Source organism: Ornithodoros turicata, chromosome 6 (genome assembly GCF_037126465.1).
Source record: "Ornithodoros turicata isolate Travis chromosome 6, ASM3712646v1, whole genome shotgun sequence".
Lineage (NCBI taxonomy): Eukaryota > Metazoa > Arthropoda > Arachnida > Ixodida > Argasidae > Ornithodoros > Ornithodoros turicata.
In genome coordinates this window covers 48839742-48866190 of record NC_088206.1, presented here as the reverse complement: position 1 = coordinate 48866190, position 26449 = coordinate 48839742, and the positions used below count along the sequence as shown (strand labels likewise).

Genomic DNA, 26449 nt, shown 5'->3' with positions numbered 1-26449 from the left:
GGACACGCAATATGCATACGTTTATCGCGCCTTCAGTTTCAGGACCCGGACGGCAATTTAGAGGAACTGCCCCCAGAGAACAACCAAGAACCGCCTTCGCTTATCAGGTGTGGAGGTTGCACAGTCAATGTGTGACCTATATTTCGTCAAGTGCGAGGCCTTAGGACAACCTTGAGGATTCTTTTCGTCCTTTCCATGCCGTGTATCGCGCACTGACAACTGCAGTCGCGTGACGCGATGACATCACTTGCCACGGCTTCCTTGGTTTTCGGCTATCCGGGTCTCGTGTCACCCAAATCGTCGGAGGATAGAAATTATCGCGGCAATGAATGTTGCAACCTGCAAGAACATCAGTCCGTTCGTGGAAGTTCTAGGTATTCAGGAGCGGGAGACACGCACTTGGGTTGGACGATGAAAACCGTTGGCTTGCAAAGCTGCGTTCTCTAATGCGAAAGATGCGTTCGACGTGGTGGAGGAATCTACCGTTCGTGAACGTTATTCAACATGAGGACTCCTGAGGATGCGCTAAGTGCCCATAGTACTGCTCTGGCACTTTAGGAGCGAACGAAAAATGACGACCAGGTTAACGTCACCTGCAAGTGTTTCAAGGAGCTGGATGGAGTTCTTTTGTCGTGTTAGCGCCACGAAGCAACTGCGACTGTGAGCGGCGCACAGATTTGAACGGATGGTCAGAGCAGAAGCTGGACGTCTGCAATAACTTCACGCAAAAGACAATGGACGATTTCCGAACCAAATACAGGACTGCCTGCTTTTGTGTTTCGTTTGTTTGGGTCCCGCGCGATTCGGAAATATTCGGTGCAAACGGCCAGCCAACGGAAATCCCCCCCCCCCCTGAAATTTCTGACATTTCCCAATACAGCTGGACTACCAACAAATATAGGTACCTGAAATCACCTGCAGTAGTTCCGCAGCCCATATTACCTTAGTTGCACTCGAAAATGTTGCACCAATATGGTATTTGATGGCGGACCATATGCTGCACGTGTTTATTACTCGAAAGAAATAGTCTCGCAACACCTGGAGATTTGAAATGGGATGAACCACGGGGTGCTGATTTCATACAACTGTGCAACACGTTCCCCAACAGTGCACGCGAACAGCCTTCAAGCTTTCTTGTCAAACAACCATAGACAGCTCGAAATCTACATCCGATATGACATGCTTCGAAGATTGTCGCGCCAAGAATAACTGTTTAGATGCATTAGAAATGTGGGACATGCCACAGAACAATTTTGTACACCCATCATGTGGTGGGCCTAGAACGTAGCAGTATACTATCAAACCCAACCGCTATCGTACAAAAGGAGGCTTTTCCCTATCAATACACTCCCCCTCTTGTTCCTATAAGATATGATCCCCCCACGGAATAAAGAACTAAGAAGTAATGTAGGCCAATTGGAAACTTCCGCTCTGACGCCCCGTCCACTATGAGCTGCCGTGACATGACGACAGAATTCGGTCCCGTGAGTCAACACGTCACGTGACTGATATCACTTCGCGGTACAAAACGAAGCAGAACTGAGTGCGCCCAAATCTTCTGTCTGAACCGGACCTGCTGCTGGTTTAACATCGTATGACGCACGCGAAACGTTCTGTGTACAAACGTGTATTCGATATTTGCTATTTCTTTTGCGGGGTGTTATTATAGAAGCGCCTCTCTCCGATTTGTAACATCCAATAAGATGTGAACGCGCGCACTATGCAGTCTGCTTTTTGTGTACCGACACCCTTTTGTGTGTCGTCTACTTTCTGGGAAAATAGTGTGCCAGACGCAATAGATTCTGGACAGATCCGGATCAAAATATCATTGCAACCGTCGTCATCGTACACGTGACCAGATAAGGGATCACAACGTTTACAAACAACGCGATCGCTGTATCTGCGTGTCGTTTTGTATCGTCTTTGGATCTTCGTGATAAGTTTTATCCAAGAAGCAGTAAACACCATGTTTTAAGATAAGTTTAAGATAAGATTCGTAAATACCTCACAATAAAACGTGAACGCACGCAAGTGTTTAGCCTCGCACTTCTCGCCACTTATGATGAAGTGATAACGAGGTCGGTGCTGGGACTCACTAATGAGAGTATACTAGAAAAATACATTAATCTAATAAATTTACGCCGGTCAGGGGTAAAAACAGAAATAGACAAAGCCACGTGACCTTAGAATGAGGTTAGCCATGGCAGACATGTTAGCATTAGCAATAATGAACGGGGTGGGGGCATTTTTTCACTTCCGTGTTAGCGTCGCGAAGCAACTGTGGCTATGAGCACCGTACAGACGCCGAGAGATGGAGAGAGGACAGCAGGAAGGAGTGGTGAACAATGTAGGGGGGTTGCACAGCATGCTACATAAATTACCGAAGTTGAGGCGCTTAGACACGTCCGGACACCTCCCTGGATCCGCGCCTGCGTGAGCACTAAAATGGCCACGTTGCCACAAGCATAGAGGAATACTTCCTCCATATCAACAAGCGACCGCTTCAGGCTGAGAAACGGCGAGATGGTTGAACATCGTCGAAAGTTAAGCACGGTGGATGACGGACAGAAAAGAAAAAGAAATCTGCCAAGTCGCATTTCGCGCCGAGAGGAAAAACTGGCAACACTGGGTCTTGATGCGACGCGTACTTGAAAACGCGGCCACCAAGGCCGGCTGCCACGTGACGGTCACCACGCATGGAGCCAGAGGCGCGTGGGTCTCCCGTCACGTGTACTCCTCGCGACGACCTCCAGCTCACGAGCTTCAAAGGAAAGCCATTTCGCAAGTCAATTGTTGGTCGGGAAGAAGGCGTTTATTTTTGTGTCAGCCGGGCTACTTTGTGCAACGTCAACTTACGTTCACGGTAGCTTACGCAAGGTTCTTGCATTCTAACCGCTCGTTACCAACATGCAATGTTTGCTAAGCTGAGTAACCCATGGTTTCAGTGCTCTGTGAGACGCGTCCATTGAAATGGTGATGATACCGTGGAATTGGAATTAAACGTAGTTGCAACGACATATGTAATTGTAAATAATATGTCAGACAACACGAGTTCAGCAGCAAAGTTATTGCCACAATGAACATCGCACCACGTTCGTCGGTAGCTTTCGTGATCTGGAGACTGAGATAGCTGCAGATATCATCACTGGATGAAAGCTGTTCCTAGCAGCGCCTTCCAGTGATGGATGTTATCGCCAATTATACTCCCAGAGAATGTACCGTAAGTTTGAATAAAGTGATAACCCAGGGATAATTAATTAGTTTTTCTACGCTTAACGATGCACATCTGTAACATAATAGACGTAATAGATGTCTAATATGAGCTGATCCCATGACTCGGTCCCAATCTGGGACATGCGTTCTGGTAGCAAGCAGGAACATAGAGAAGCGGTTAGAACAGTTTGCAGATGTTTGAAATTGCCGGATGCAAATTTTCAGCAATAACGAGAACCCATTTCGTCCGTTCCTTTGTGTTTCGTGATATACCACACGATCAAAAGAAGGAAATACACGCAGGCGGGAAACCACAAGTTTTCTTACAATGCCATTAGGAATCACCATCCAAGCCCGTAGAGGAGGAGAGAGCCTTTCATAGCACGTGTTCAGCGGCTGCAAGGGCTTCTCTAGTGCTTTTCAGAATAAATGGGCTTTCCAGTGTTGGGGAGCCACTAGGGACGTGCGCTGACCCGTATTGACCCGGGGTTTCCCACATTGGGACACTGCCCCGGCGAAGCATGACTCATCCAAACTAATCTGCTACAGGTCCTTCATTTTTTCTTTTCTTCCAATTTCATCTTGCCTTAACAAACATTGTCTTTAGTTACTTTCCGCAATATCATAATCTGCAACGACGCCACATACAAAAGCTAAGTACACCGCCAAAGCCTCGATGTATTCGGTGACAAGAGGCTGCGGAGGCCTTTTGTGACATTTAAACGGCGGAAACGCATGTGCGCCACAATAAAACCGTCGCAGGAGTGTGTCCGACTCTGGCAGAATGTCACCGCACAAAAGAGCATCGAGGAAGCAACCCCAGACTCCAAACCCACAAACTCCAACGGAACAGTTCAGGAAGCCCCCTCGATGTCGCCTTTCGAATAAAAACCACATGCACCGCGAACCTACTTCCCTGCGTCTTTGCGGGGTTAGTGCAAAGCATATAAAGTGAGAACGAAGTGATTCTCTACCAGATGCAAAGCACACAACGAACCCACAAAACAGTGCTAATAAAAGCATTAATGAGTGAAAAAGAATCAAGAAACACGAGGATCACAATGAAATCAATAAACAAGATCAAACAGTGGCAGAAAGATTAGTCTTCGCTCACATTCTGCCACAACACTGACCAGCATTAAGACAAACAAATAAGGAACAGCATCGGGAATAGCGATATTCATGCGCCCCTACTGTTGTCATGCCACCCCGCCACGGTGTTTACAAAGCTAAACATCGGCCTTTGCCCTCCAAGCTGGAACTGCTGTACAAAGTTAGTCATTCCTGGGGAGTACATACCGCAATGACATCTGCCCTTCACAATGCCACTGCTTACCCCTTGCACCGTGAGTTGAGAGTGAGTCACGGCTAGTGTCTCCATCTAGGACGTTGCTCTCATTTACAGCTATGCAATGCAGTCCCACGGATAATACTCACGCACACCTGAGCGGAGATGCACACTCGAAACGACAGAGACAAAAAGTTGAAGATGAACAGCAGACCACCACAACAAATCCCCGATGGCACCGAGGCGATCACCTTTTGCACACTCGCAGTACGGTTACTTAGAGGAAGAGCGTGCGGGAAAAAGGAAAATCTCACCTGGCGCCTGTTCGTCTATCCAGTCCCAGCTGCCTTGGAATCGCATCCCAATCCTTCGGTTTAGCGATCACAACAAAAACACTTTGGAGCAAACGACACTGACAACGACACCATCACCGAAAATAGAGGCCGCAATCTGTTGCTCTTGGAGGCCACGCAAGAGTTAAATGACCAGCAGGCAATGACCTTGGTTGCTCGAGCACAAGCAGCACTACATAAAGAAAGCGCTCAGCACAGAACCACTACTCTTCTCTCAACCGGTGCAAAACTCTGACTGCATCTGCTCGGTCGTCCGCACCGTTTGCGGACTCACTCCGCTGGTCGCGCCGACAAGCGGAGCGCCGCTTGCTGCGCGTTCCGCAAGATGGCGCAACCTCTGTTTTCGGAACGTGGAGATTTCTGAAGCAGACGACGATGTGTCACAATCATATTGCTTACAGTCAGAGAGTTCCTAAACAAAACCTGCAGCTGATAGTTGCACCAGCTGGTGCCCTTTGTTAGTCAGTATGATGACAAATGAGGGATGACTTGCGGATAGGAACACGTGGGCGGAACAGTGACGATATTTAAAACCCTGTGGTCAGTAGGCTGTGTACCGTTCCTCACCAAATACATACAAGTTTTAAAAGTCTTGTCACGACTCAGTTCATGAGAGGTCGTCTATGTAGTGACATTTTTTTATTCTCTTTAGATGACAGAAAACATGATTTTCCAGAACAAAGTTAAGCAGGAAAGAAAAAGAAAACCACAACAAACGCTGCCAGAGTCACGAAGAAATGAACAAATGAGTCGGACAGAAAGAAAAACTAATGTATTCTTCAGGATTTGTTTCTGTGCTCAAAGCTAGCAACAGTGTACCTATAGGAGCAGAGCTTCGGGCACGGTTTCAGTAAGATCGAAAGCATGAGAGAGAAAGAGAGGAGGTAGTGCTTCCTGGTAATCACATCTGTGGTTCTCGGAAAGCGCCCGTTCTTCATAGTAAGGACTGCGTGGCTGGATTTTCTGGAACCAGCCTTTCTAACGAGGGCCGCGTTGTTTTCGTGGCACTCGAATGCGGGGAGACGAATGATACAGCTTTTGGGGGTTATCCAATACTGGTTCCAGGGATGACTCGCAAGATTACGAGGTCGATCTAGATCATCGACGAAAACCTGGCATCATCTTCCATTACCGTAGGCCAAACATCACAGAAAGAGCAATGACTGAATGTGAGCACAATATAATTACAATGAAATCCTTTTGAGAAGTGCAAGTACAAAACGTGTCATTGAATTATGATTAAAAAAAAACACGCTACCTAGAATAATGCGGTCAACAGCATTTGTTCTTACTAGGTTTTTGACACCTCCTGATGTGCATGTCATGCAACCTAAGTTTAATTATGCAAACTTTTGCGAAGTGAACTCGGAAATTTGCCAAGTAAATGTCAGTTGTTTACCCCACCAACATGAAGAGCGTGCCGAACGGTTACATCCCATTTCGCCTATTCCCATTTTGCCTAACCCGGATTATCAGATTAAAGAGGCGGGAGGGGTAACAGCCGTTAGGCGAAATGGGACTGCCGTGCAATCTCATTAGGCAAAACCGGACTGTCGGCAAGTGGGCGTTACTTACACGCTCCGACCCGATGATGACGTGTGCAAGAAATGAATTTGCTCGTCGGACAACTACCTTACGTCGTCCGAAACAAAGACCCTTTACATTTGCAAATATAAGGTGTAAATATAATGTACAAATACAACAAAAACATTTTACAAACATTTTACATAGTGACTCCTGATGGACAGCATGACGAATGAAACAAGGCTTCGAGCCATGTTCAGTGTCACCTGAGCGATGTTAAATATGGAAACTGGTGTCACTATAGTCGTGTTTAATTTAACTCTTTTTTTTTTTTTTTTCGTGTTAGCGCCGAAAAGCTATGAGCGACGGCGAGGTGGCTATGAGCGAGATGTGGCTATGTGGATATGAGAGGTGGCTATGAGCGACGTACAGATGAGAACAGATGGAGAGAGGACAGCAGGAAGGAGTGGGGGGATAGGGGGTTAATATGCGTCTTGGGCAGACTTCAGGGGGAACTGTGCCGGTATTCGTCTCGAAAATCTTCGGGAAAACCCAGGGAAAACCTCAGACAGCACAACCGGTGGTAGGATTCGAACCCACCGCCTCCCAGCTAGCACGACACCACCGAGCGAGACGCCTTAACCCACGTTCAACCTAACTACCGTATTTTCCGGTGTATAACGCGCGCGTTTTTCGGTAAAAAGGTGCTCTGAAGAGGGCCTGCCCATTATCTAACGGTGGGAGTTATACACGGAAATTTATTTCCGAAGTTATTTCCACGGAAGTTATTTCCGACAGGAATTCCTTTTCTGGTCGGTGTCGTACAAATTCTAGTCTCCTCCAGGGTGTGCTGTGAATTTCTCCCAAATCACTTAGGGTCAGTTGAAAAAGCCGGCGTAGGGCTTTGGAATTAATAAAAAGTTGTGATGCTACTTAAGAATGTCATTGAGCAGTCAATAATTCAGAATGGCGAACGGGACATGATGTCGTACTTCGATGCCGTGGGACATCTAATGCATATTGAGTAGAGCTGCAAATTTGGAAGAATTTTGAAGCGCAGAAAACAAAGCTGCCCTTTTAATTTTAAAAAATGTAAATAAAAACTATGTTTTCACTCTTGGACAGTCTATATTTGTGAACCAACAGATGAGGGAAGAAACCCTAGTGTAATATGAATTATAAATACAGACCTCATGCTTCAGTGAAACCAACAAGGTTGCATGTAAAGTTATATGAAGATCCGAAATTGACTTTTGGCAGCATGCCAGAGGACCGCCTTCTTTCTTACGTAACACGGATTAGTAGGCGAAGTGGGACTGTCTGCAGCATACATTAGGCCAAATGGGACCCCCTGCAGTTCGAGGTCAGTGAATCTGCTAAGGGATGGCGAGATAATCCGCTAAGAAGCACTAGGCAAAATGGGAATAGGCGAAATGGGAAGACACGGTGCCGAACACCCCATTTCATCGTCATCATTTATCATCATCGTTACCGTTATCGTTATTGTTGTTGTGCCGAATTTACTCAAATTCATGATAATTGACAGTGATATTCAGGATCTATCCTATCGGGAAAAATAGCCGAACATCATGCTTCTTGGGGCACTTGAGTATAACGTGCGATGACTTTTTGGAAGCAATCGCTCTCAGTCCGACGAAAGGAGGTTCAAAAGCCAGCCCACGGAGTGATAGTAGAAAAAGTAACAGTTCCTAAAATTGGGAGCGGGAAAATAAATCCCAGCGAAAGTCGGACGCGATAAGCTATGCCTGTGTTATCTCTTTCTGCGATGCCGGTGCGGGCTGGGCTTCCAACCTCCTTTCGTCGGAGCCAGAGCCGTAGCGAGGCAAGTTTGCGCCAGGGTAAGGTAAATCAGAAGCGCCCCCCCCCCCCTCTCCCACTGCCGTCAGAAGCCATGTAAACAAAGATATGAAAACGCTCATTTGGACTGCATAGATCGGAGATTCAAATTTTCGTCCCCGCTTTATCCTGTCCAACCAACCTGCAGGCTCTCTGGCGGGGGCGCCTGCCCCTCTCGCCCCCCCCCCCCCCCCCCCGTCGCTACGGCTCTGCGTCAAACTGACAAAGATTGCGCTGAAAAATTCATCGTGCGGTATCCTGTGGGGGCTCCGTAGAGCATGATGTTCGGCTATTTTTTTCCGGTGGGATAGCTGATAGCTCCTAAATATCCCTGTCAATTATCATTATTTTGAGTATTGGTGGGGTAAAAAACTTACCTTTACTTGGCAAATTTTCGACTTAAGCTCGCAAAAATTTACATAATTAAACTTACGTTACACGACATTCACATCAGGAGGTGGCAAAAACCCAGTAAGAACAAATGCCGTTTACCGCATGACTCTAGGTGGTGTAGTTTTTTTATTATAATTCAATGACACGTTTTCTGGGACACCCTATACAGGACACCTGTATATTATATGTTTGTAAGTGCTCAAACGTCGCCACGCCAGTAATGGACAGCTGTTTCGGCCTTAGGAGGAGTATATTACATATATGTATATAGAAAGTATATATAGTTCTTTGGAACTTGAGGCTTGTAGGTGGTGTTGTCCTTTCTTGTATGTTCCATCCTCAGAACATCAATTTCCATAAGTACTCATAATACACTCTGCCCCAGTACGAACTTGACGCTCCACGAACTCAGCACGCCAAATATAACTGAGAACGCGCCTTCCGCAAATTTTCAAAAGCAACTTTATATAGTTTGATTGATAGTTTCTAGTTAACAAAGTTGATAGTTTCTTAATCTCCAAGTGTAGGTGACCCCGCCGGGAGTACTGGCGTCTGCCTCTAGAAACAGCGCGAGCGTCTCCGCTCTTTACCCAACGTTGGATGTCTGCTAGACAGCTGTGGTGAAGAGAGGGAAACGACCTTCGAGGAGCAATGCTGTCAGACGCCGTGGTAGTAGGGTTGCCACCAGGCCGGTATTATACCGGCACGGCCGGTTATTTGGGCGCTCTGCCGGTTGCCGGTAGGAAGGTGATACCGGCCGGTTGCCGGTATTTGTGGCTCAAGACCTTTCATAAGGGCTTTTACGGGATTTTTCCTTCAACATTCCACTACAGCTCGAATAAATCTGGAACACAGACCCAGTTCCGCAGTCACCAGTCGTTATTCGTTCTTATTATTATCCATTGTTATTATTATTATCATTGTTATTTCCAGCATCAATGACACAGCCAACCACAGGAACATATGTTTCCTCGTATTATCTTGAGCGAGCACTCTCTCTCTCTCTCTGTATGTGTGTGTGTGTCTCGTCCACCTTTCACCCACTTTCCCTTTTCCACGAGCCTTTCCTCCTTTCTCTCTATTCCACCTCCTCTCCCCCAGCCGGTATTTTTCACTACGAAAGGTGGCAACCCTACGTGGTAGACGGGCGACCCACGACGTCGTATTTCTAAAAAAAGAAAAAATCAAGATACTTCCTGGTCGCGCAGAGAAACAATGTTTTGGGAGGATACAGCGTAGATTGCAATCCTGTAAATCCGGTAGTATTCTGAAGACATTAAGCACTATAAATTAGACCCATTTCAAGAAATTCCAGTGCTCTTTGTGCGTGCGTTGCACCTTGACACTTCATGGACAACGGGCCTCTTCCCACAGTTCAAAACGGCGCTGTGTTTTCTGAGATTAGCTGAAGTCATCTATTAACTGTAAAGTAAACTTTGAAACGATGCTCCCGCGTAGGAAATTTACGAAAGTATCCATCAAAGGCTAATTTTTAGGATGACAGCAAGAAACACACACAAAGGTGGTGGTGTAAGCGTCGAACCTCGTTTATGTGGCACTCGTTTGTCGGACATTGTTCGCTTTATGTTCGTTTTGCTCCGTGCTTTGGTGCATAATATGACAATTCGTTTATTCGACACTGACGGAGGTTTGTCGCACAAATAGGTGGCGAACACGCATGTTTTACCCTCGATCTCGATTTTGTGACTGCCAGCGGTTGACCAAATGGCCCTTGACCTGAAAGCGCATTGTAGTTCCAGATTACACATGTCGAACATACATGCCCGGTTTCAGGATGACTCATTGTGCTCTTTGTGGACAGCAGTCACACGTGAGCAACAGAACGACATGCAGAATGTGTTTGCCCTTGACCATGCAATAATATGATTGGAAGAACTACAGGCTGAAAATTTTACAAAGGATACATTGTTATCAGATGTCCTCCGCGTAAGATGTCCTTCAACGATGCCTCCTGTTTTGTAGTGAAGCATGACACAGCACTGTGTTACGCACAGGGTTTTCTTTGTAACTTTGATCCATTTCACACGAGTATGCTGTTGGCTAATATGACAATCCGCTTTATGACGAATATTTGCGGAAACGGTCGCGGTAATCCCAAAAAGACCTTTCAGGCAGAGCTCTGCTTTCGGGCAGGAAGTAGCTAGAAGTAGCCGCTCTAGGGCGACAAAGAAAATCAAGAACACTGGGGAGGAGTGGGGGGGGGGGGGGAGAATTTGCCACTTGTCACCCCACAGGCGAAAAGTAGACGCGGGCCCTGGCGTAATAAATTTTCTTGATATAACATCAATAATTCGAGTGCTTTTAGTAGATACTTTTCGTCCCGTTTTCGTCCCCCATCACTGTGCGGCGTAAGCAGGCGAAGTGGGTGGCCTTCGAGCAGTGATTATCCTCAGCCTCTCCACCACCACCAACAAAGAACACTAATCAAGAGCTGTTCTTCGATTTCTTCCATAAACGCCATTTTTTCACCTAATATTTGTTAATGATATCTTGCACGACGTCTCCTCTTATGCTACGCCTTTCGCTATTCATTATACCCCGTGATTAATAATGAATTAGATACGCATAAGCTGCAAGCTGATTTAGACAAAATGAAAACTTGGTTCCGTCGGTGATATTTAAAACTCAACAATAAATGTAACATATCCGTTTCACATAAACAAAATGACTGGCCATCCCCAGTCAGTAAAACGGTAAATGAATTGAAATTTTTGGGTGTTATTTTAACAAGTGATCTTATATTGAATAGGCACGTTGAGTTCATCATACAAAAGGCTAACCGTATATTAAATTTAATAAGGCAAACATTTTAAAAAAGCAACCTGGGATGTCAAGGAAACAGTTTATATCTCATTCGTTAGATCATTACTAGAATACGCCTATGTTGCCTGGGATTCCCACACTAAAACTTAATTGACAGTCTTGAGAGCAGTAGAATAGAGCGGCACGATTTGTTTTAAATGACTATATGGAGCAATCCAGTGTCAGCGGAAGTCATCCCCATACCATCGTCATCATGTATCTCTCTCTCTCTCTCTCAGTATTACGGCGATGACACTGGAACTTAATCCCTTGGCTACTACTCGTAGAACAACTTTAAGACCTTTTTCCTCCTACTTATTTTTCTCACTGTGATCATCCACGGTCAATAAAAGAAATACGAGGCTAGAGCTGATTTATATAAGTACTGATTTTCTTCTAAAGTTTTCAATTGGCAAAACAATGGGTATTTCTTTAGGAATATGAATTTGAATGTTAAGCCATGTCACCATCAGCTAAATCTGCGAACGTACTGTATGCATTAATTTTATGGTTTGTCTTTATGGTTCGTCATATGTCGCACTGACTTTCTTATTTTTTTTTCAGACCAAATATAAGCTCTTGAACGTGTTTCTTGTGTACATTTTTGTTCACACTATTTGAATTCCCCCCTCCCCTCCTGTAATGTCATCTGACAAAGCAGGTATTCCATAAATAAGTAAATAAACTAAAATTGGTGAAAATTTACACAATTTCCGGACGGCACTTTTTCTTGCAGTATTTTTTGGATTGTGCACTGTCAGTTTCGGTTTTGTTTTCGGAAGGCAGAATCGTACCTCAGGACGAAGTAGCGAAAAATCACTGTCCTTCCGCAGCTATATATCCAGAACCCCCCCACCCTCCTACATCCCAACACCACTCAAATGTATTGCGACTTCCCCCCCCCCCCATCCCCTTCTTTCCTGTGTACTCCCTACGGGGTGGCATTTGTTACTTCTGCTTTAGATACATTTATGCAACGATACGTAAAGCTGTTCCAACGTAGCTGTAATAACGACACCTCCCCCCCCCCCCTCTTTGCAACACCCCACGAATAACACGAAATCTAGTCTTCGAAAGGGGGACACGAAAACAGAAACTTCTCCCTGGAAACATTTAAAAGAAAACAGAAAAACGTCTGAAAAATCACGTATTCGAACTGTATGCGCCAATTTATCTTTTGTAGGCAGATGCCTGCATAAAATATGCTTAGATGCACGTGTTTCATACTCGCGATCCTGTGAGAAACGAACAAGTCTGTGATGTCTTAAGGTGCGTCCTCACTATGCCGAAAGGCATAGTGAGGGGCACTGATAAGGCAGCGATCACGAAGTATCACTAGCATATCGTGTGATCTTTCGTTTAGCGTTTACGTTCAGTATGGATCGGCATAGTGAGCCATGGGCCTGTTGCGGTAAAGTTTCGTCCGGCGACCGCAGCGCCAACTGTCCTCCTCTAGTGCAGAGAGCCCTTACTAGACTGTCGTGTCCGGCGTGTTCCCTGCCTTAGCGCCGTACCGGGAACGTCACCTCTTTTGTGGAAATCCTTGCGCCGCGATTTTTCAGAGTCACAGTATAGGTGATACATGCCTGTGAACGCAAAAACATCAGGCTACGCGACCACAGATGGCGCTGCAGAATACGGTTCGGAGTGCCCCCAACCGTCGATCGGCCGATCGAAAGCCGATCGGCATAGTGAGGACGCACCTTTAGATTCTGCACACTGCGTCAGGGGTTAGGCGCACAGGCGCAGAAGTTGACCAAGGCACAGCCGCGAGCAGAGCTGTGAAGTAACTAATTAAAAGTAACCAAGGAACTATAATTAATTACTTTTAGAGTAATTAATTACTGTACATAACTTCTTTCACAAATTAGCAACTGTAGTTATTGTAATTACATTTTGCCTGCATAACTTGTACTACAATTACGTTCTGTTGCGTTTTAACGATACCGTTGTAAATTTCTGTCTGTGGTATTGTCTCTTTGCAAAGGTTGGGGCCTTTCTACTGCGACCAAGTTTCTAATTTTAATCTAATGCATGGTCCTGCACATGTTTTGGTATTCATTTAAAGCATGATATTACTCAACGAAAGTGTTAACTGTTCGTGTGAGCACTCCATCACGCCCAATCGATTATGTAGAATTTGAAACTGTCTTTTCATAAATTTGTTTTACGGTGGTTATGTATTAATGATAGGTACGACATCTAGTGCCACAGCGACTAAACTAATATCGATCTTACATGTGTTTTCTTGCTTGTGTTCAGATGTACCCTTTTCTGCATGTAAATTTCGCTTTTCACATAAATATTTGTATTTTACTTGTTTGTGTCAATTACGAACTTCTGGCATGAACAATACTATTTTTCAACATCTTGCGGGAGACGATGTACTACCTATAAATAGCCAACATCGCCTGAAGTAACTCAAGAGTAACTCAATTACATTTGATGCTGTAATTGTAACTGAGTTACATTTTGGTTTCGGTAACTCTGCTGCAACCAAATTACTTTCTGAGTCAGGTAACTGTATCCGACAACATGGAGCTGACAACGGTAGTGCTGCGGTTTTGACCCCCCTCGTTCGTTCATTAAGGGATTTCAAGGAGATGCTCAAGACCCCAACCCAGTCAAAATACGTATTCTGCTAGCAAGGCGCACGACGAATTCGGAGGAGCCATGTGGTGTGAATAGCTCTAATATAGTAAGTTTCTGGAAGCTACGTTAACTGGTACCTCAAAAAATCACGATGCTTTTGTAATTTGAGAGCGTGTGGCTTTACCGCACTATTCAAATCAAAGTCAGGTAGCTCGTGGTAAAAAAAAAAAAAAAAAAATCACGAAGACTTCCACAACAAAAATACGTCGTTCGGCAAACGACATCAACCTCGAAGGCACATCCCACACACGACTTTCGTGGCTTTTGTGGGATCTAAAGACACGCTCTGTTTAATCGGCTTTCTGTGGCCTGTGCGAATGAAACGTAGAAAAAAAGAAAAAAGAGAACCACGCCATCCTGTTGTAATTTCTCTAGGTCGCTCTACTTGGGCGCGAGAAGTTAGGCGGGGGTACTGGGAGAGGGTGAATTTTTAAAATAAGTATTCCGCGCTATCACCACGAAGCAGCTGCGACTACGAGCCGTGCAGGCGTGCACATACACGTCAACAGGTGGAGGGAGACCTGCAAGGAAGTGCTCGGAGACCGAAATGATTGGTATGCGCCATGGGCCGACTTCAGAGGGAACTGTGCCGACATTCGTCCGGAAAGTCTACCGTATAGAACGCAGGGAGAACGTCAGGCAGTAGAGCTCCTAGTGGGATTAGACCTCACCGCCTTCCAAGGGAGCGCGTGAAATCGCTTCGCGAAAGGTGAATCGAGGCGGGGGAGCCGCTCTATGCCAACTAAATGGTGTAAAGAACAATCATACTGTTCACAACAACGTAGAGGTTCGAAGAAGCACTTCTTGCATAGATATTGTGCTTCTGCTTAGCAGGACTGGGCACGCTAACGAACATATATTTTACGCGGAACTGTGCAAAATGTAATCTGGTGAAGGTGGGTCGAAACAAATGCCATAGGTCGGCAGTCGCAGTGTTCTTCTAATGATTATCAATTATTATCATTATTATTATTATTATTTACAGGGCGCTCTTTCGTGTTTTTTTTTATTTTTAGTTTAAACCAGGAATTTAGTTTACGCAAATAAAGACACCGCTTCCAACCAAGCCAACTTGTTGGAAACCCGCCATGCATCCGTGCCGATCAACTCTGCGGCGATAAACGCTGGCGCTGAGCAAGAAAGTCCGACGCGTCTCCTACGCATGCAGAGAGGCAGAGCAATATTACGGCGCGTGGCGTACAAAACGAAGAGTCTCCATCGACCGTGCGACCGTGCACGTGGAGTCGTCCTCTATCGACGCACACGCGCTCAAGGATGAGAAGCGGCTGACCCGATCGGATGTACTGTTCGCAATCTTTCTAACTGAAATAGCAATTGTTCACCGGGAGAGATTCCGTGAAGTGTTGGACAACTTGTAGTTATCAATGCAAAATTTCCGGAAATTTTGAAGTGCGAAAAAAAAAAGAGTAAAGAAGTTTTCTTTTATGTTGTTTTTCTTTTCAAATTGGAAAATAACAGTATTTTCATTGTTAGACGACTTGGACTTCTTTTTAGCGAATATTAGAGAACGAATCCACTGCGTAATAGAAATGATAAATATAGATTTTACTTGTTTAGCACACGTCTGTGTAACCGTTAGCGCAAGGCTGGACTAGAGCTAGCGACGCAAGTTGTTACGTGCGGATGCCTGATTCTGGGTAATTTTGACGAGCTCAAATAGGAGAACGGCCTTCAAAGATTTTTTTTTTCGGGAGGAATTAGAAAAAAAAGGAAAGAAACTAACTTTTTATTGTTCAGTGATTAAGATTTGTGGAATTATCCTTATTTGGTCTAACTCAAAAATGCAAAATGTAGGGTATATCAAACCAATTCATGTCAAAAGAAGCAGTGCAATAGCTCACTAGAACCACTCAATTTCTGCTTTTTTTTCCTTATATACAAGCAAACAAACCACTCAACTGGCAATCTTGAACTCTTTTATACATATTTTGCCAGACCTTTATACCATTTGTTATTTTCTGGAAATGTGCAGTTTTCCGGCTCCAAGGAAAAAAAACGAAAAACAAAGCCGTTCCCCCATCCCCCTCAGCTTATTTACTGACTCTAGGCACCCACTAAGGGGTCACATAAATTTGCAAGCGAATGGTAACGTTACTTCCTGCAAAGAAGAAAAAAGAAATTGGAGTTGATTACTAGAAAAAGTTAGCTGAAGTGTATGGCCGCGTTTCGAAAACATATAAAATAAAAACCCGTTCTCATCAGATCGTGTTCACTATGGAAGAAGCTAAAATGAAAGTTGGGCTCTCGTAGCGAGCGTCCACTATACTACCCTGCAATTGTGAAATTAAAAGAAAAAAAAGTTTTACTGGCGTCGAATGCTTCGTCGTATATACTGGAGCACGACAAAAGCGTAAAATTTTATGAAGAAAACATGACCGCTGAATGGGTTTGTACCTGTTTACGTCAGTGTGAAACATCGGAGAGCTCTAGTGGTCAGTACGCCAATCGATCCGCGTACGCAAGAGAATAGCGGTAAGCACTACTCCGCATGCGCAGAACGTGACTCTGCGTAAAGCGCAGTGGAATACGCTACTTCACTGCGTGGTTCCAATTTCCGGAATCGCTCATCGTGGGCGTGATCGCTTTTTGCAGTGAACTTGGGGTAACAATGCATTGGGGTCAGGAGGACTCTTCATTCTGAGTCATCCGATGACTGGCCTCCATTGAAGCAGGGAAAATTCCGAAAGGAAGGAAGACTCTAGAGTCGGTGCGATATAAACTATTTTCTTGACTATCCAATAACTATCCATTATGGGACTATCCGTAACTATCTCACGACCTACGAAATGGATTTCTCTGCGCAGAAATAGCGACAGTTACTTATTAGCTCTTTCTGCCTTTTGCGTAAATATTTCAAAACTGACGTCATGCAATGGGAGGCTTTTTCGGGTGACTAGATAAACCACAATATTCCTGCTCACTGAAACTGATTGCAACCGAACCCACTGGCGTCATGGTCAGTCACGGGAGCACTTTAGGTACTATTTCTCCTTGCTTGTGCCCTAGCTGCTTAGAGCACATTTCAAATCACGTACTTTATACTGTATTTAAGTAATTTGTTCAGTACTTTCCCGGCAAGTAACAAAACTATCAAGCCCTTTCTTTTCCGTCTGGAATGCGCTATATTTTTAGAAAAGAAAATGTGTGAGTGGGAGGTTTTGCTGTTGGAGAACTGTAAAGCGTAAACAGTACTGGTAAGGCCTACTAGACCGCGAAAGAAAATGTTAAAGCTGTTATATACGCATACGCTGTTATACACATACACACACTCTATTAACTTGGTTCTGTATCTTCTCGTGTTCTGAAGGCCTGGGTCTTGTCTTTTTTTTATATCTACATTTCTTTTATTTGTTCTTGCCGTTTGCAAAGATCACGCTGACACACAGTGCTCCGTGCGATTAGTATAACTGTCCTGCGCCCCGAGAGTGGAAGGTAACCGGGTTGGAATTCCGGCTCTGCTGTCTCGGTGCTTTTCACTGGAGGCGCTCTAAAGTAAGTAGCTTAGGCACGTACAGTGCTGGACAAAAGTTTACGGAACATGCACCCGCGCATTCTTTCCTCAGAGTGACACCAGGGGCGGATTTAAGGGTCTGTCATGGGGGGGGGGGGCGGTCTTAAGGAAATTTCGTGCTTTGCGGCGCAGCATCATCCAGGAGGTAGGGTATTTACAAAATGAACACAGCCGTATAAGGGGGGCGGTCGCCCCTCCCCTCCATTAAACCCGCCCCTGAGTGGCACGCTATCAGCTACTGGACCTTTTTCACAACGGCGTATGCGCATGCGTACGACCTTGAGGCGCCGCAGAGGATTATCTCCGTCTTCACTAGATGGCGCACTATGGGGACGACAGAAATGGGCACCAGTGGGGAGACCGCACAAATGGCGCGACCTTATCGGCCCCACTCCGGACCGGTTTTTGGTCATTTGTCCTACCCACGTGGATTTGTTTTGACGCGCACCGAGCATAGTTGGTTGGAGAGCCGCTATGATACGACGCGTATGTGCGGACTTGCAGACATGTGATTGGGTTCCAATTTCGTGACTTTAGCTTGGGTAACTCAATCACCTGTTTCCTAGTCCGTACGGTCCCATTCGCTGCTAGCGTGTCACTCTGAGGAAGGAATGCGCCGATGCGCGTTCCGCAAACTTTTGTTCAGCACTGTACAAGATACTATAACAGTGTATTTAAAATATGATACTAAGTACTGAAGGAAGAACGCATTTGACATACAGAACAGATACTTGCCCAAGCAACACAATCTACTGAAAGTCGAGTGCAATGGGGGTGGACGGTATGTGTCTTATCAATGTTCTTTAGTTTCACGGATCTGTTCAAGGCCGTCCACGTACCCAGCCACACCCATTGCACATGACTTTCAGTACATCAGTACATTGTACTGCTTGGGTAGAAAATAAAGCAACAAGATTAGAGTTGCAAACCGTAATTTCCGACTGATAACGCGCACCAACCGAAAATGCGCAAGCTCAGTCAGTCTGTGTTTACGCACAGAAAACAAGGAAGAACTGCGTTGAGATGGATGATCACGTGATAATACTTCGCGCTGGTCCGTGATTTCATCGTGCGCCGACGTTCCCGCATCTTACGCGCACGGGTACAGTGCGGATACTGTCAATCTTATTCGCGCTCGCCATGAGCTTCGATGTGCTAACGAGGTATATCAAGGTGATGGTGATGTGATAAAGAAAAAAAATGTGGAGAGGAATAAAGGACGAAGACGGAGTCGTTACGTACAATTTAATCCGCCCCCCTTTAATCCGCCCCTGGCGCTCCTACTGAACTGTGTCGCCGCAGTAGGCCGTTCTCATGAGAACCTAAGCTTGGAACATTAATTTCTATAGGTTGTGGGTTCCTTTTTTTTTTTTTTTGCTGAAGGACGCAAATCAGTTTGGGCAGCTCCAGGGTGTCGGAGCGAACCGAAAACCGGAACCAAAAACCGAAAAAAAAAAACACACGCTATTTTGGTGCGAACCGGAAAGGAATCGAAACCGTATACGTTTTTTTCGCTCAGGAGGGAAACCAAAAAATATATTTAACGGTTTTCGGTCCAAAAAACACTTCGCCGGTTTGTACTACGGATAGGCCAATGAAACAGACGTCGTGTGCTCTGAAGTGATGTCATGGGTACCATACGAGGGTTACGGTTACGGTGGAATGTATGTCGGTATACTATGACCCTTAGGCTCTCTTTGTAATGGTTTATCGTTCGCGCACGCACACAGACTTAGAGGTACATGTGGCACTCTAGCAATGTGCCGTACTGTTCGTTCTAATTTGATCCCCGCAAACTCTCCTCAACTAAACAGCGACCCAAGGGGGCTGCATAACGGCTTCTTTATCGGTAATGTCGCGCAACGCGTCCCTTGTTTGAGAGCAGCTAAGTTGAATACATTTACGTATACATGAGGGCAAGCCCGTGCGAAGTGGCAACTCTTTTGTGGATAGGACACGAAGAAAATAAAACGGAGCCGTCGAGCGCGTTTGTGAGTGAAGGTGTTCCTCGATTTGCGTCGTACTCGTGCGGTGGTGCTTGCTGGCTAGACAGTAGCAACAGACATTCGGATGGGACGCGATCGCTCCAACCCAGCAAGAAAGTACTTTATGTATGACATCACGACAAACAAGTCCGTTTGCAGCATGTGCTTCAAGAAAGGAGAAAGCCTATTTGAACAGACAGTAACCTACAGGAACCAGGAGCTACCAATTTCACAGCTGTCTATTAATATTAAGTACCATGTATGCGGAATAAACGGGTTTACATTTTGTAACATTGATTTTTTTTTGTGGGGATAAATATTCCCAGCAGAAGCGGAACCGGTTAAAAACCGGTATGAACCGTTATTTTTTTGCTCCGGAGCAGAACCGGTACCGGATCGTTTATGATGTAACCAGAACGAAAACCGGAACGAAAAACGTTTCGGTTCGACACCCTGGGCAGCTCCCATGTGTTTGGCGGCAGCAGCGGCTATGCGTCTTGGCCTCTTGGGTTGAAGCAGCCTTGCGGGTCAATGCCGGTTGCCGGATGAGCGCGGGGGTGGTCAAGTTCTTTTTTTTTTTCGCTGCTAAAACAAAAAGTGTTGCGATGAAACTTTATAAAATAAATGCTCAAGGGGCATACTATCAAACGGAATTTGTCTCATAGTCTTATCAGGACCACCTCGGTGTGCAATTGACAGCTGAATATGTGGTAGAAAGCAATATTTCCGAAAATCATGTTTTTTTTCTGCATACTCTTCCACGTTAGCGCGCCTCAAAATATTTTAAAGGCGTTCTATGGCTCCTACACAACAGCGCTATACTGTTTAAATAGCTATGAGAAAATTGCAGAGGTTCGTAAAAAATTTCAAAAGTTCCTGAAATTTCTCGGGCCTTTGCACGAAAGTATTATGCTTTGCCTTCATTTAGAAGAGATCTGGTTGGAATCTGCGCAAAAGCCATTTTGTTTTTTAAAAAATTTCGCCAGGCAGGTTACATGTCAAATCGCAATCTTCAAGAGTCGGCCACGACGCGAAAAAAATATTTTGCGGGAAAAATAAGCCGGGAGAGCATTGGCTGCACCGGAACACTCACCCACAATTTATTTGAAATAAATAGGGGATGGTCGAGCGCAATGTCTGGGACGTTCCCATGTACTACAGCTACGCACAAGTGGTAGTGATGATGGCGGTCGATTGAAGCAAGATAACGATAGTTCTTTCTAACATGTAGGGGATCAAAATGAATGAAATGATTCAAATGAATCGGAAACTAACTCGGTGTGAGCGCTAATGTTGAGACCCGACCAAATCAAACAAGCAAACGCTCGACACAGTTAAACGAACGTTGCCTTGTATGACTGGTCGTCACTGACTGTACATGCGACCTGCACCAAGTTTACCCTAACAAAACTCAAATTGTGGTTGCAACAAAACAAAGCGAACGTCGTTACAAACGTTCGAGAAACGGAGCTGTCGCCTTGAGACGAGTCCAGATGGGGAATGCGTGGGACGGAGATTCCCTGTGAGCGCGACCTTCTTCGAAATCAGACTGCGCAAACCGTGACTGTGTTTGTGATGAAGAGAAATCTTCGGGGATGGACAGTCTGCTCTAGTTTAGCGACTCGGTGCACCGAACAGTGGTGTCGAAATATAGATAACTTTTATCTATCTCCGTCCTCTTCTCTGGGCATGCAGACCACGTGTTATCCAGTAAGCGTCCACAACAGTCATTTATCAGAATGTCGTGAGTGTCATTGTTGTGAGTGGCAGTACTTTTACGATCACGCAATCGCGTGCTTGATATTGCCCGTGGACAGTCGCTGCTATGCCCTGTGCGCACGCTGGAAAAAATCGGAGTGAACTGGGGAGCAATTACAGGTTCTGGTTTCCCAGATTGCAAGAAACTCCCGGTTTTAGTCCCGTCGTCCTAAAATTTACTTCCCAACACAGCAATACATCGCATAAACTTGTGTGTGTGTGCATTTAATCCCAGATGGGATACTAATACTTGCGGCAATGCATCTACTAATCCCGAAAAAGACTAGAGTTAAGGATCGTAATAATTTTTAATTTACCTCTTTGCGATCGTTTAGGTGGGTCGTGCAGCGTTTTGGCGTTGCGGTTTCGTGTGGGGCGAAATCAATGAAAGCATTGTAAGTAGTCAAAATTTAATTCGCAATTATGACTTTAACTGGAATAAATCTAAGGGTCACCCGGGTAGACTCTACACCCAAACCTCGCGGACCCCTCCAAATTTTTCTCAGAGTGTGTGCTATTACATTTTCGAATTTTAACGCTTTGTTCTCCAGTTTCAAATGCGGACACCAAGAAAACGTTTGCTCTTCCTCCTCGCCCCTTGGAATAAACACATCCCCCCTCCACCACTGAGCCGGGCAGATATGCGTCACTCTTTGTCCAGAAAATACACCTCTCTTGTTTATGTAAGCAATACAACGGAGTGATTAAACGTACCCCATAATTTGCCGATAAGTGTACAGTGCGAGCGCGAAGTGTAGCCCTATTAGCGGACGAGCATGCGCAAACACCCAGCCGTTGGTAACCGATAAAAAGCAAGTCGTCATCTCCAAATCCTTCTGTATCCCCGCATGTAAATTCACTGCAGACTCTAGTGAAGCAGAACTGTGAGTGACGATGTCGACTTAGACTCGCACCTCGAAAAGAAAGGGCTACATTTTGTCGCCCCCCCCCCCTTTCGTCCCCGTACAACGTCATGTTCGAGCCACAAGAGTGTTTTTATTTATTTTTGTGTTCATTTTGAAATGGTACCATTGCGCGCCTCTGCACAGACACACGTGTTACTCGAAAACCGCGCTCGACCTTGACATCCTGCAGAACGCAGGCACCTGGAGACCTTCTATGCTACAAAAGAGGCGGGTCATCCAAAGACAAAGCAGACTTTCATTCACGTGTAGCAATGAAAGCAACTGCAATCACAGACTTGCTTTCGCTATGTAAAGATACAGTTCTAATACCGAGATGCAAAATGTCGACGTGTTGCGTAATATTCTGCTTTTTTAAGAAACAGGAAGGAATCACACAACTTGGAACGACAAAATGGCTCTGGGTGAAATACATCACCTGGGCATTAATTTCCGTTCGAAACATTCATTTCGCTATCCCAGCCGATCGCTAAGTTGCAACAAGTGCCCAAGGCCGGTTGCATGCGCCCACAAAGTCGGCGAGAAGGGAAAACCAACGACGTGGATTGAAACGAACGGGTTTCTCAGCGGCAAAATCAACGAAACGCAGTGATTATTAAAGTTGATTCGCGTCTAAACCTTTGAAAACGCGATTGTATAGTGCAAAGTAGCTCGCGAGTTTGCACCAAATGGCGTACGAGGGCGTGACAGCTTCCAAAGTCAGATGGAGAAATATTTATCAACGTCGGAAAGTGCTCACCGTTCTTCAGTTCGAGTGTGACGGTGTGGGCTTCCGGCGCGGTCTGATTGTCGTCCGTTGCTCCAGTTGCCGCCATGAGACTTGTCAAATGTCAGATGGTTCTGGATACACACTTGCACAATCACCAGCTACCCCCACGCAGGAACGACTCCCCCCTCCCATCCACACAGGTTGCGACTACTCGCGTACTCGCCCTCAACGCTTTGGTCGTCGCCAGCGAAGGTTTGCAGCGCAGATCCCAGATGGCAGTGCGTGCGCTCAGGAAACTATAGTCTGCTACCGAAACATTTGCGCTTCTTGTTTCCTTGTGCATTCGTAAAGCTCAATGGAGAAAGGAGAGCGGGAAAGGCGAAACCGCACTTCAGGCTAGTCAATGCATGAATGCAGAACATTTTATACAGGGTAACGATGTCCAAAACTTGTAGCCAAAAAGTTTGCAGTCCTCGGTATTTTCATTTATTTTCAGCGCATTACCTTCGTCATTTTGAAATCCGAAAATTGCGTAGTTAATATGTTGCTTTTTTGTGCCACAAGAGGGAAGCCGGTGCCGACTTTACTCCATTTCGCCATAAGGCATATCGGGGCTCACCGCCCAGGCGTCGAAAAAAATACCCCAAAAATGATGGGTTTCGGCGCCTCTTGCCGCCTGGCGCGCGGCGAGTTTAGCGCCCCTTCGCTCCCCGTACCACGAGAGAAGGCTCGTTAGCCCAGCCCGGACAAACGTGGTAGGAGAGACCGGTTAATTAGAAAAAAAGAAAAAGGGTGCAATCGCGGCAGAAGTAGATTGATTGAATGATACAGATCAACGAGCAGCGGCCTTCTTATCAGTAATACTGCCGTGCAAACAATAAAGTCCTTCCGTACGACATTTGACTGCCCAATCGCTTGACTGCTGTACACGAGAACGGCAAAGACATGGCCAGTACAGTGTATAGAGTTATTCAATCGCGGAAAGAACTAAAAGGATTCTAGCCCTCGGGGCTGCCGGCTTGGACTACGGCAGGGCCGTTGACAAGTACTCTGAGATGTTTCCTGGTGGAAGAGTGCCGACGTCTAGGATCATAAAAATGGCTTTCATGCGACTGTCACTGCCGCTGAACAGAAGCGTTCACGACCGGTTACGTCCGTGGGTTGGGTGCTAAAAGTCGTGGGAGACCCAACGGTGTGCCTTCATTCTCTGGAAAGGCGAACAGGAGTTTCGAAGTCCAGTGCCAGTAGAATGCTACGCGGACAAGGCTTCCACACTTACCAAATGAGCTTTTTCTTTTTTCTTTTGATTTTCGTTTATTTTTCTACATAGATGGAATGGGCAGCAGTGCAAAAAGTAACCATGGCAACTTCCATCAGCTTTTCCAGCCTGACGACTACCATAGGTGGTTGGACGTAACTGGATTTTAAACTTCCATGACGAAAGCATGCATTTCGCTGATAGAATAATTTGGACGGATGAGGCGCACTTCTCTATTGGAATGCACAGGTGCACTTGCACAACGCCCATTACTGATGAAAGATGAGTTATTGGTTGTTGTTATGATTGGTATGATTGGTTGTTGTTATTGGTATGAGTTATTGGTATTTGCCCATTACTGGTGCACAACAAACACCTCACTGGCTACGGAATTCCAAACACCATCATCACGGCAAATTCAATGACATTCGCACCGAATGTCATTCGTTTGTATTGCATTGAGCCACACCAAGAAAAAGAATGTCATTCGCAAATGATGTCACTGTCGATGATTAAGACACCGGGGCCCAACATATGAAGCTATAAGCAGTTACATTCGCTATATTGTTGTTTATTTTATTTTTTGTCGAAACTCGCGAAAAGTTAGCTTATTTCACAAAATCGTTGCGTTTTGGACGAAACTCGGTTGGCTGAGTGTCACAAACCAAGACAAGTAAGAAGCCTAGGCGCGAATGTCATGTGTCAATCGCACGGGCGTCGGGGCCAGAACCAGGGTAGTTATTAAATGCATTATAGAATATTGGAGTACAACTTTTCATTCGTATTTAATTTCACCAAACGGTTTTTGTTGTTTTTACTACCTCTGTTCCGACAAGGGTACACAGTCGGTGTGAGAGGGAAAAGCGAATGAGTTCCTCGAACTCATTCGCACGTACTGGCATTTGGTTTTCACCGTGTGACACGAAACGAATGTCATTTAGCGCGAATGTCAGACGCCGGGAGTGAGATTCAATTTGGCGTGTGACGTACAGGAGCGTGTGATGGCACAGAAAATACTTTCTTTATTGTTCACTTGGTATCACTCATAAGAAGGTCCCTGCTCGTTGACCTGTATCGTTCAGTTCACTTTTACGGCGATGACACCCCTCACCCCTTCATTTATTTTTCGTAACTAACCAGTCTCTCGTACTACGTTTGCCTGGGTGGGCTAACCAACGTCCTCTCGTCGCACGGGGAACGAATGCGCGCTAAACTAAAGTAACTGGCTGTAGCAAAGTAACGCCACGCAGAGACACCGCGGAGAGCGGTCGCCATATTTGCTCCACAGCCGTGAGGCGGCTCAATGTGGCGATGCATTTCCTTCGTACTGCGCATGCTCGGAATAACGTAATACTGGCGGTCTTCGATATGCATTGACGTGCGAATGCATATGTCCTCGTATCGCGACTAAATTATGTGCTTCTGTAATGTACGTATTAAAAAAGAAAAAAAGAAAAAAAAACGTATCCTACATCGTCATTCATGGACACCGTTCACGGAAAGAACTAATGCGATCTCGCGATCCCTAAAGAGATCCTGAGCCAGTAGCGACATTATTTTCGAAGCGGCGCTTTCGGCTGAGCTTTCGACAGGCGATTATACCGATAGTCTGATCACGGCCCCTCGATCGCTTGATCAAGGGGCCGTGGTCTGATATAGAGAGCTGGAGTACCACGTGAAGGCGCTTGTCCAATCGCCTGCCCGGGAGGGCCGCGACTCCCCACATCACACGATGGCGCTACTTTGGCTACATCCAGTGACTTTACGCTAAGCCCGCCGCGCGCGCCAGACAGCAGAGGTGCCGAAACCCATCATTTTTTGGGTAAACGAGAGGACGTCGTGACGTATGCTGCCCTACTCACGTGACCAGTGACGTACGGTTTCACCTCCCCCTCTAGTCGCCATAGCTCAAGCATGTATAAGCGGCGCGTGAGCTGAGAAGACAGAAAAAAAAAAAGAAAGAAAAAAGGAAAGGCCCGGGAACCCTGCCTTTCACGCCTTCCATTTTCTGGGACACCCTGTATACAGGGTGTCCCAGAAAACGTGTCATTGAATTATAATTAAAAAAAAAAAAAAACTACGCCACCTAGAATCATGCGGTCAATGGCATTCGTTCTCATTAGGTTTTTGCCACCTCCGGATGTGAATGTCATGCATCGTATGTTTAATTATGTAAATATT

At 45.7% G+C, this 26449-nt stretch overlaps 1 protein-coding gene across 2 annotated transcripts in view; it reads right to left on the bottom strand.

The window, feature by feature from the left end:
* The window catches only part of LOC135396638 (ribosomal protein S6 kinase alpha-5-like), a 75204-nt gene extending 51957 nt beyond the window's left edge, over positions 1-23247 (bottom strand). The window contains exon 1 of one of the 2 annotated variants that reach the window (XM_064627714.1): positions 23041-23247. In XM_064627714.1, the coding sequence (XP_064483784.1) occupies positions 23041-23116 (76 nt within the window). In that variant the 5' untranslated portion in view covers positions 23117-23247. Of the gene's footprint in view, positions 1-4815; positions 5097-23040 lie in introns of those variants that run through there. The other variant, XM_064627715.1, reaches the window with a different exon arrangement.
* Positions 23248-26449: the final 3202 nt, after the last annotated feature.